At 35.1% G+C, this 11922-nt stretch overlaps 1 protein-coding gene across 2 annotated transcripts in view; it reads left to right on the top strand.

Annotated features, from left to right (window-relative positions):
- The window catches only part of ECHDC1 (ethylmalonyl-CoA decarboxylase 1), a 48680-nt gene extending 36876 nt beyond the window's left edge, over nucleotides 1-11804 (top strand). For both annotated transcript variants that reach the window (XM_010988618.3, XM_010988617.3), the window contains exon 6: nucleotides 10632-11804. In XM_010988618.3, coding sequence (XP_010986920.1) covers nucleotides 10632-11040 — 409 coding nt within the window. In that variant the 3' untranslated portion in view covers nucleotides 11041-11804. The remainder of the gene's footprint in view (nucleotides 1-10631) is intronic.
- Nucleotides 11805-11922: the final 118 nt, after the last annotated feature.

The following is an 11922-nucleotide window of genomic DNA, read 5'->3' on the forward strand; positions in this document are numbered from 1 at the left end:
TACAGTAACACCCTTTCATTGAATAGAAAAAGAAGTCATACTTCCAGCTCTTTTAATGAGTATAATATTTATTCCCAAACCTAAAAATGACATTATAAGAAAGAAAACTATAGACCAGTCACTCTCATGAACATAAATGTAAATATCCTTAACAAGATATTAATAAATTAAATCTAATGATAAAAAGGATAATACATCATGACCAAGAGTGTCTTATTCCAGAAATGCAAGGTTGGTTTAACATTACAAAATGAATTGGTATAATATACCACATTAACAAAAAAAATCATATTACAATCTTGATAGATGCAGAAAAAGCATTTGACAAAATTCAACATCTATTCATGATAAAAACTCTTAGCAAACTAGGAAAGAACTTTCTTAGTCTAATAAAGAACATTTATAAAAATCTTACAGCAGACATCTCATAATGATAAAAATATTGAAAGCTTTCCCTCTGACATCAGGAACAAAGTGGGTACTGTCACCACTTCTGGTCATCATTGTGCTAGAAATCCCAAACAGTTCAGTGAGGCAAGATTAAAGAAGTTATAAGGATTGGATTATAAGAAATAAAACCTTATTATTCACAAATGATATGATTGTGTATATAGAAAGAATATGTAACTATATATTACCCAAAAGAATATATACCCAAGAGAATATATAACTAATCTACTAGAATAAGTTAATTTTATAAGTTTGTTGGCTGTGAGGCCAATAAAATCAGTAGCATTCTGTATGCCAGCAGCAGACAACAAAAATTTTAAAAACAATAACATTTACAGTAGCATTAAAAAAAAAAAACCTAGAAACAAATCTACAAGAAGCATCTGACTTCTACACTGAAAACTAGAAAACATTACTAAAAGAAATTAAGGAAGACCTAAATAAATAATGAAATATACCACATCTGAGGAATAAAAGACTCAATATTACAAAAATTCACTTCTCCTCCAAAATAATCTCCAGATTTCATGTAATCGCAGTAACAATCCAGCAAGTTTCTGTGTGTGTGTGTGTGTGTGTGTGTGTGTGTGTGTGTGTGTGTGTGAACTGAGTCTCTAAAATTCATATGAAAATGCAGGGTACCAAGAAAAAATAAGGTAATTATGAAGAACAGAATTGGAAGGTCTGTATTACATATAGGAAGCCTATTATAAAACTGTAGTAATTTAGAACAGTGTGCTCTTTGCACAAAGATAGAAAATCTGGCCAGTAGAGATCCAGAAACAGATCCAAATGGTATGGTCATTTAAGACAGACATGACACTGTAGTGCAGTGGGGAAAGGATGGTCTCTTTAGTAAATGCATGTGTATGTGTAAAAATCAATTCCAGATGAATTGCAAATCTAAAAGTGAAAGGTAAAACAGTAAACTTTTTGAAAGAAAGCAGGACAATATCTCCGTGATCTTGAAGTGGTCAAAGATTTCTTAAATAGGACACAATAATCACTAACCATAAAGAAAAACATTGATAAATTAGATTGTTAAGATTAATCATTTCTATCAGAAACAAAACTAGAAGAATAAAAATGCAACCCACAGAGTAAGAGACGGTTATCTCAGTATTTTGAATCCATAAAAGACATATCTAGAATATATAAAGAACTCCTTCAAAGCTATAAGATAGGCAACCCAATTAAAACAAGTGGGCAGACAACTTGAACTGACTTTCCACAGAGGATATCTGAATGGCCAAAAGGTAGGTTAAAAAGTACTCATTAGTTATTAAGGAAATGCCAATTAAAATGACAGTTCCTTTCTACTCTGTACCCACCAGAAGAACTAACTGAGATGAAAAGATGGAATAGATCGAGTGTTAGTAGGGTGTGGAGCAAGTGCAACTCTCACAAACTACTGATGGGAGTGTAAATTGGTACAAAATTCTGGAAAAGGCCAGTATCTACTAAAGTTGAATAATGCCATATGCCCCGTGACACAGTCATTTTACTCCTAGGTATATGCAGTGGGTAGAATAATGGTCTTCCAAAAATGTCTTTAGCTTAACCCTGGAGCCAATGACTATGTTATGACATATAGGAAAGGGCAATTAGGTTGCAGTTGGAAAGAAGGTTGCTTATCTGCTGAATTTAAAGTAGAGATTCTCCTGGTGGGTGGGCCTAGTGTGATTACAAGTGTTGTTGAAGTGGAGGAGGGAGGCTGAAGAGTTTAGGGTCAGAAAAGGAAGTACAGTAACAGGTGCAAGGTAAGAGGAATGCAGTGTGAGGACTCAACCCACCTCTGCAGGCTTTGAAGATGGAGGAATGCGGTTAGAAATGTGGACAGCCTCTAGAAGCTAGAAAAGGCAAAGAAATGGACTCTCCCTTGGAGCCTGTAGAAAAGAATGCATCCCTACCAAAATCTTGATTTTTAAACCAGTGAGACTCATGTTGGACTTTTAACCTATAGATCTATAAGATAATAAAGTTGTGTTGTTTCAAGCCACCAAAGTTACAGTAATTTGTTACAGCAGCAGTAGAAAAGTAAGACAGTATAAATCCAGGAGAAATGCATACAAATGGTCACCTAAAGATATGTCCTACAATATTCATAGCAGCACCATTCATATTAGCTAAAGACTGGAAACAACCCTAAATGTCCATCAACAGTGGGAGGGATAAATCAGAGTAGACAAAGTTAGTTGAATGATTTTAATGGCTCATGTCATCAAACGATGATAGTCTGATGCATTCACTTCCAATGTAGAAATAACCTGCTAACTTACTATTGACCAACTTAGGACCAATGCTGGCTGGTCAGGGTACACTGTCTTTTGAGATGCTGGGCATAACACTGAAATACTATTACTTAGCGATCTCTTTTCTAGAATTCATGCAGACGTTTACCATTTGGTTAGTAAGTAGAATATTTGGTAAAAGTTAAAACATGCATGGAAATGACTCTCACCAACTTCAGGATATTCGTTGCCAGTGGAGAGAGAAGGAAGTGGGAAAAAGAAGGGAGAGAGATGAGAATAGAGCTCAGAAATAAATGTGGCAAAAAGTTCGTATCTGTAACATCTGAGTGATGAGTACATGAATATGTTATTATTTTTGTATTTTTGAAATATTTTGTAATTAGAAAAAGTTCTTAATAGCATACATTAATTCTACTAACTATGTGTGATACATACCCGGTTTTCCACCTTCAGTCAGACCTTAATTAGATTTCTAGCCCTCAGTGTTCTTTAAAGTGCCAGCAGGGGACCAATCATGCTTTTATATTCTGATTTTACTAAGTTAATATTGGAGGAAAAAAAGAATCTTGTTTGGGCTTCGGAAATTGCGCAGGTCTGGTGTCCGCACTTAGGAAATCTGCATTCCTCAACGAGTGTTACAGCGCTTTTAACATTCACCTAAAAGTAACATGTTATAGGTCCAGCAAATCCTTGTTTTTTTTTTCTTTTTAATGGAGATTGTTTTCCCCACTGAGTCTTTACACTAACAACTAAAGGAATGGAACAAAAAGAATCCTTGAATAGTTAAGTTTTCCAGAAGGTGAAAGATGAGAAGGGGTGATGGTGGTGGTGGGCGCTAGTTGTGGTGGTGCCGTGGGAGGAATGTGTGAGGGCAGGAAAGTTAACAGCACAACAGAATGGAAGGGAAATCAGGCTTAAGTGCTTCCACCACCCAGACAGAGTAGTGGCCCCCAAAGATGCCTGCCCACACTCTGTTACTCCCCAGAACTTGTTATTAACATTTGGCAGAAGGGACATTGCCAGTGCAATTAAGGTTCTGGATTTTAAAACGGAGATTATCCTGGATTATCCAGATGGAGCCAATTCACATGAACCTTTAAAAATAAAGACATGAGGCAGAATGGGAAGTCTGAGAGATGAGAAGCATGGGAAGGCTTGAAGATGGAGAAGGGGACCACGAGCCAGGACCGCAGCTGGCCTCTAGAGAAAAACAATCCCTAGCCGAAAGCCAGCAAACAGACAGGGACCTCAGTCCTCAAGTTGCGTGAAACTCAGGTCTGCTGACAACCTGAATGAGTGGAAATGCATTCATTCCAGGGACTCCAGAGAGGAAGGCAGTGCTGCCACCACCCTGATTCAGCCTAGGGAGACTAAGCAGAGGGCCTGGCTGAGCCAGGGTGTACCCAGACTTCTGACGTTCAGAGTGAGAGAATGTTTTCTAAGCCACTAAATTTGGGTTATAGAATTAATAGCAAATAGTACAGGTCATAATATTTTTTAAATGTTTATTGTGCTTTCTGATTATAAAAGGCTATGTGCTCATTCTGGTGAATATGAATCACCTGGGGATTTTATTAAAATACAGTTCTAATTTCATAGATCTGGGGTGAGGACTGAGGTAATGCCAAGGTTGCTAGTCCACAGACCACACACTGAATAATGATTATTTTGAAAATACTGATTTTAAAAATATTTTAAGTATTTTGGAAGTACAATATACCTTACTGCATATTAAAAAAAATTTTTAAATCCCTTATTGGGTGATCCAAGAATAATAAATTATGTCTAGGTATCTGTTTTTATTAACAAAAATTTTAAAATATACAGTTAGACTGTATATAAAATAGATAAACAACAAGTTTCTACTGTATAGCACAGAGAACTATATTCAATATCTTTTAGTAACCTATAATGGAAAAGAATATGAAAAGGAATGTATGTATGTATATGTGTGACTCAGACGTAACACTGTACACCAGAAATTGACACAACATTGTAAACTGACTATACTTCAATTAAAAAAAGAATAAAAAAATATACAGTTAGGTATAGAGTAAAAAAGTTGCTACCATCAAAAGATAGCTAGCATTAGCATTATGGTGTGCTTTCTTCATGTCTTTATAAAAAGACATATATATAACTTTTTATTTTAAAAAAATTAGGATTATATATCATATAGTTTATAATGACAGTGTTTCCATATCCTTAAGTGTACTTGGAAAACACGAATTTAGTAAGCTTAAAATATTCTATCAGTATGGATGTACTAAAATATCCTTTGTTTCTAATTTTTCTCTATTATGATTAATGCTGTGATAACTACCTTATACATAGGCTTTGTCCTTTTGGATTATTAGCTTAGAATAAATCCTAGTACTAATTATATAATTCAGTACTTAATCAAAGGATATGAAAATTTTCAAGGTTTTTGATATATAGTGCCAAGTTACCCTCCAGGAAAGATTCTGCCAATTTATACTACCACTAGCAGCATTTGAGTGTCTGTTTGAGAGCATCCTTTCTTATAATGATTATACTCTTAAAAAGATCTTTTCTAATTTTGATAATCAAAAATTAAATTTTAATTTGCATTTTTAAAGGTTTTTAGTGAGGCATAAATTTTCGTACATTCATTGATGTGTGTGTGTGTGAATTGTCTACATTTTCTTTTTGTTTTTCTTTGGAGTATCAAGATTTTAGCTGTTTATACACTGAATGAAAAACACATTTTATTCCCCTCTCTCTAGAGAAATAAAATTCTCAACTATGCAATTTAGAGCCTGCCCATCTAATTTGTCTCCAATCTCTAACATTGTTTTCATGAATATAAATAACCCCAGCCAAAGGTATTAGCATTTCCAGCTGCTACCCGTTAGTGCAAAGTATATTACAAAGAAAGGGAGCTGGAGACATGCTGTCCCAAGGGAGCACGGAGGGGAGCCCTTTTCTAAAATACTAACTTAATGAATAAAACACAAAATATATAGACATAATAGACATATGTGCTCATGTGCGCGCGTGCACACACACACACACACCCCCAACCGACAAATCCCAGAGTCATTAAAAAACAAATTCCATTTTTGCTGTGTCAGTGCCTGTACTCTGAATATATGTCCACCTCAGGAAGCAGTCACGTTGCCCATGTTGCTCTGTTTTGTAGTAATCACTGTATTATCTGGAAATTCTTACTTTGATATCAAGAAAATCCACCTCTGAGCATGCTAGGATTACTAACTGAATGTTATAATCAGACTTGATATTCCCCAAACGTTTTCCTGTCTGTTTCTCCCTCACTGTACCACCACTACCACACACACACACACACACACACACACACTCATTCAGCCGCATACTCTCTTACTCAGGCAGTTTCTTTGCATAAAATACATGGAGTCTCATGAGGGTAATCATCTTAGAGTAGGAAATGAGAAAGGTGAAATATGGGGAGAATCTTTGGGTTCTTTCCTTCCATTTTCCATAATCATCTTGTGATGGCGGCAGATAGCAGCAGGAAGGCGCATGTGCAAACAAATAAGTGCTTATGTTGAAGGCATGATTTTAAAGTACTGTTTGTGGTCAGAGATGGCTGTTGCTATTATATAATTTTATGTAATGTGCTTCCCTATGTCACCATAGTTTGAGTTACTGTGTTTGGTTTGCTCTTAATATGCCATGCAAAAGGACCAGCAATTTCTGGCCCTAAAGTTTACTTAACCAATGGCTAGACTTAAAATTTATCACATCATGTTATTTAATTTTGTAACAGGAATGCTTGCTTTAAAATTTTTTTAAATATTTATGCTTTTACTTATATTGCACAATATTTCTTAAGTTAGTCTTAGATATATGTGGTCTTTTTTTTTTTTCAATCAATTTGGAATCTTCTTCAGCCGTGTCAATAACAGAACACAGTATTATTTCTACCTTTATGTGGAAACCTAAAATTGTATATATTTTGTAGTCACCATTAACAGATATTGAGGAAGGATGGTATACTATTATTTGCTGGATTTTCAGTGTGAGCGTAGCTCTTTTACATTCAGTTTTAGGGACTGAGTGACTTTAGCCCAGGGAACAACTTTATAATGCCTTTCTAGGAGAAACACTACTGTTATTTGTAGTGACTTACCTGCTAATGCAGCCAACTTGGTAATAATAGATGCCAGTACACACAGAGTTTAATATGTGTCAGGCAGTGTGAGGCTACAAAATACATACAACTTTTATATGCCAAAGAGAAGTATAAATAATACTGTGCTCTGTAGATGTGGCTGAGGCAGATTTCACACTGATTTTTTCCATAAACACAATTCCTCTAAGATTCTGTTTAAAAGAATTATAGTGCATGTATATATATATATATGTGTGTGTGTGTGTGTGTGTGTGTGTTCCAAGTGAGTTTCATATATTAACTCATTCAATACTCGTGATAACTCTATGGCATAAGTACTACTGTTGTATCTATTTTATAAACAAGCATGCTGAGGCCCAGAGATGTTAAATAATTTACTCTTCATCCTCTTTATACCATGTGTCTTTTTTTCTTTGCTATATTTTACAAGGTGCTACATGCAACCAGTCTGATGGCCAAGCTAGGCAGTCTGGTATATGACTGTGTACTTGACATCAAAGCTGCACTCTTCCCAATGCAATTATTTGTTTCTATCTTTACCAGAGTCCATTAAAAGTACTTCTAATAATAAATGTTTAAAAAAACCTTTTTCTTTCATACCTTTTACTAAACTTCCTATTTTAGTGAAATTTTGTAATTGTCTTAAAATTAATTTTCTTGAGTACATTTGTTCAAAGTCCTGCAACTTATAGCTAACTCACCAAAGAGCAGTAGCACAGTGAACAATCCTCTCAGGTATCAGCATTGACTTTGCATCACCTTCAAAGGTGATCCTCTTCCCCAAGGTATGGGTAGTTTTTCCTGTAACATTGATGCATGTGTACTATGATGATAAGTGTATCCACATCTGATTAATTTCCTCATCTCCCCTCTCCCAAGGTGTCACAGGAAATTTTAAACCTTGCCAATAATAATTACACTAATTAACAGTCAGAATATACTTATAATTCTTTTACTTGTTAAAATAAGAGAATTTAATATGGTTTTATAAATGAGTCTGCATATAAGGATTAAGAATCTTGTTTTCTACATAGATTAATAGATTATACCTCGCAATAAATTACATCACAGTTAACTGTATCTAAACTCTCAGTAATTAGTGTGTAATCCTGTAAGGCTTATCAGGAAGCAGTTTCTATTTTTGGATATATCTTACTGATACGTTATTTTCTTCATAAATTCTGGCTATCACTACTGAAAATTTTATATTTAAACTTTAGCCTTTAGATTAACAAAGAATCCTGTGAAAGGGTACCATCTGAATGTTTCATATTTCTCTCATTTTAAACTACCTGGTGTTCTTTTGTCACTATTAACTTTTGGGGTCATATTTACTGATGTAATATGTATGTGAGTACACAAGACACCCGGGGCATATGACATATAAAGATTGGATGTTAGAGTTTGATCACAACAGATATTTTTACAAAGATTACCTCAGGATTTTGTTAAGAGTTGTAAAATATGATTCAAGAAGTCATACCTCACCTTATAAAATATGGCAAAGGGGAAAAAAACACACGGTATAAAGATGGTATTAAACATTCTTCTTTAGAAGAAAATAATTCCAAATAAAATGTGCTTATTACATAGATGACTTTTGTGTCATAAGCTCATCTACATTATCCCAGCATCTAGGACTTTAACCAGTTTTTATGTTCAGCTTATTTTAAATGAGTTTTTTCCTGACATAATTCTTTTCTGTATTGTAGGCATAGCCAACATCAGTGTCAATTCCAGGATATAAGTAGGAACGGTGACACATTTAATTTATTCTGTGAAAAGGATTGTGTTCAATATAAATATTCCTATTTCTAATCTATTAGAGTTTACTGTAATCTCTGTTATGTTCCTAATTTCTGACCCTGTTTATTATAACAAGGCAATACTCCTCCAATTTGAGGCTAGATTCAGATTCTTAAACACTTGTTCTTTCTTCCCTACCATTTAAAAATTATTTATTGAAAACTACTATTTTCATGGCTATTTGCTTTTAAAAGCAGTTGTCCATAATTGAGGCAGATTTTTTCCCTTACAAAAATTCACAGCTGTGAAGAGAAAGTTCTCTTTCCCAGTGGGTTAATAAATAGGCTTTTGTGAGAATTCTCTATTGGAATACTTCTCTTGATTTAAGGGTCAAAGACTGAGAGTCTGTTGTTCTTGGTTCTAAAGCAACCAAACCACCTGCAGCTGAGCATTGAACACTTTGGAATACTGAACGTAATGTCTTCATTTTTGTAATAAGTTTCAAAGCAATAACATCTCTTAAAAATTAAAATTCAGATACGAACTTTGGTCTAAATGAGAGGTTTTAACATAGTGAATGCTTTTCATTTGAAGCATGCAGTCAAAACACAATTCAGGTTGTGTTTCCTAAACAGTATAGCTTTATGCAGTGTGTTAATAGTATACACGTATTTAATTGGCAGATGTGATTGCGGTGCCCACTAATCTGTGTTTATTCCCTTTTATTGTTCCCCTTTGCTTATTAATCACCCTACTCATAAAAGTCCTAAGATTTGGGGAAATGAATCCCTGCTATAGGAAATTAATCCTTTCAAGTCCAACCCAAGCCATTATCGACTTTCTTAATGGTATCCCTGTGTCTAGCTGACTGCTGACGTTTACCGTAAGGTGAAGAGCACACATAATGAAGCTAACTTGCCTGGGTTTAAAATTCTGGCCCTGCTATAGCTGCACGGCCTTTGGGTGAGCTATTTAATCTCTTTTGCCTCGGATTCCCCCTCTGTGAAATGAGCGTGTTACTGCACCTCATATAGTTGTTCTGATGATTATTTAACATAAAGTTCACAGTTGAACAGTTGGTGTGCTATTAAATGCTAAAGTCTTAACACAGCAACATGGGCTTTGATCAAACTCCTCCTGAAAAGCTTCACACTTAAAAAATGAAATCCACCTCCTAAGGACCTGTTAGCTGACCTCTGATTTCATCTCCCATCACTCTCTGCTGACTCTATTCCAGCTACATTAGCCTGTTCCCCAGAGATACTAAGCAGTTCTACTTCAAGGCTTTTGCACTTGTAATTCCCTCTTCCTGGAATTCCTTCAGTTTTTTGCATCATTCACTTGGGTAGCTGCTCAAATACACAGAAGCCTTCTGCATCTAAAATAGCACACCCCCAACACACATACCCTCATTCTCTAGTCCCTTGCCCCATTTTCTTTATAGCATTTATCACCACTGACATTATATTGTTCAATGTCTTTCTGTCCTAACCGGCATGTAAACTGAGGGAGGGATTTTATTTTGGTCGTTCCTGTAGTCCCACACCTAGACCACCTGGCATTGGTAGTGCTTAATAACTGTCTGTTGGAAGACTGGACCAATCTATCCTGAGTTAAAAAAAACTGCCACTCCCCCCCTGGCTAAGGACTACTGACCTTAACTTACTATGCATTTTTTTTCATGGTATGCGCCCAACATTTCCTACTCTCACATTTCACTTTAATCCAGATTTTCTCATTAGGCTACAACTCATTTTAGAAAGATATACTTTGGGCTTTTAGAAGTAAACAAAAACATAAAATACAGACTAGACTCTTATATGCAAAGTAAAAGATAAGCAAGCACAACAAAAATGTTAACCTTGTTTTCAAAGGGAGGTGCTAAGTACTGTGTGGTAAACTGAATTCTACACTTAGATTTTTTGAACGTTCAGTTTTTAATAGAACATATACCTATCTATAATAGAGATGTCAGATCAGATTATGAATAGGTAGTACTTTATGACTAAAGCATATGTTGTTTCAGAAGTTTCTTTTCTCTTTTGCAGGTTAATGACTGCACAGAGTGAGATCAGATTTGTCCACAAGGAGATGGGTATAATACCAAGCTGGGGCGGTGCAACCCGGCTGGTTGAAATAATCGGCAGTAGACAGGCTCTCAGAGTGTTAAGTGGGGCCCTTAAACTGGATTCAAAAAAAGCTTTACACATAGGAATGGTTGAAGAGATCTTGCAGTCTTCAGATGAAACTGAATGTCTCAAAGAGGCACGAGAATGGCTACAGCAGTTTACCAAAGGGCCACCAGAAGTAATCAGAGCTTTGAAAAAATCTGTTTCTTCAGTCAAAGAGCTTTGTTTCGAGGAGGCATTACAGACTGAAAGAGATCTCTTAGGAACAGTTTGGGGTGGACCTGCAAATTTAGAGGCTATTGCTAGGAAAGAAAAATTTAATAAATAGCTTTTTAAAAAATGATGTACTACAAGTAAAACTCCCAGATTAATATGTACAAAAGTTAAATGATACTAAATATCAATGTCAGAAGTACTTTGAAGGCTGTTTGTATTTGGGTTTGTATTTTAATAAGTGAGTACCTGCACTCACTGGTCTAGTTTTCAGTATATCTGGGTATTTATCAAGTAATCTGGAACATGTGGCTAAAATATACACCACTTTTGGCTTGAAAATTATAATCAATTCCCAGATTCCCAAAATAGCTCTTAGGCTCTAACCAAAGACCGATTTTTGAAAGGAAAAACTACTATTTCTGGTGTTACTTATCATAAAGTCTCTGTTTTTGTCTTAGGAGATAATTTACAAAAATAACTTAATGAAACTTACAGAACACAAGTGGAGAGGTCAGGGGACAGGAAGATATGCAAAGGTATCAGCAATCCTTTTCTTCTGCTCCAAACACTTGGAGTAAAGAAGTCATGGGGAATTGGCTCTTCTTTTAAATAAAGATGCTCTTGACCTCACTCCCCGACAAATTTCAACCTTACTTTAAATTATCTACTAAACAATGAAAGCCGCCATATGGAAAGTCTACTAACTCTACAAAATTGGCCAGTCCCTTTGTGTACTCCAGAATTCCCAAACTAATATACTTTTGCATTTTATACCAAATTTCTACTTTTGTTTCTGGAAAACTAGCTAACTTTTCTTCTTTTGTAACTAGCCATCTTTTAAAAGTAAATTTAATAAAAATACACAACTGAAACTTTTATGATCACCTCAGTAATACAGGCTTTATAAAAGTAAGTCAAAGAATTAAGTCCTACTTCTAATGTATCACAAGAAGTAAAAAATTAATTTTTAAAGTAGAAAGCTTTTGCTATTGTA

This window comes from Camelus dromedarius, chromosome 6 (assembly GCF_036321535.1).
Source record: "Camelus dromedarius isolate mCamDro1 chromosome 6, mCamDro1.pat, whole genome shotgun sequence".
Lineage (NCBI taxonomy): Eukaryota > Metazoa > Chordata > Mammalia > Artiodactyla > Camelidae > Camelus > Camelus dromedarius.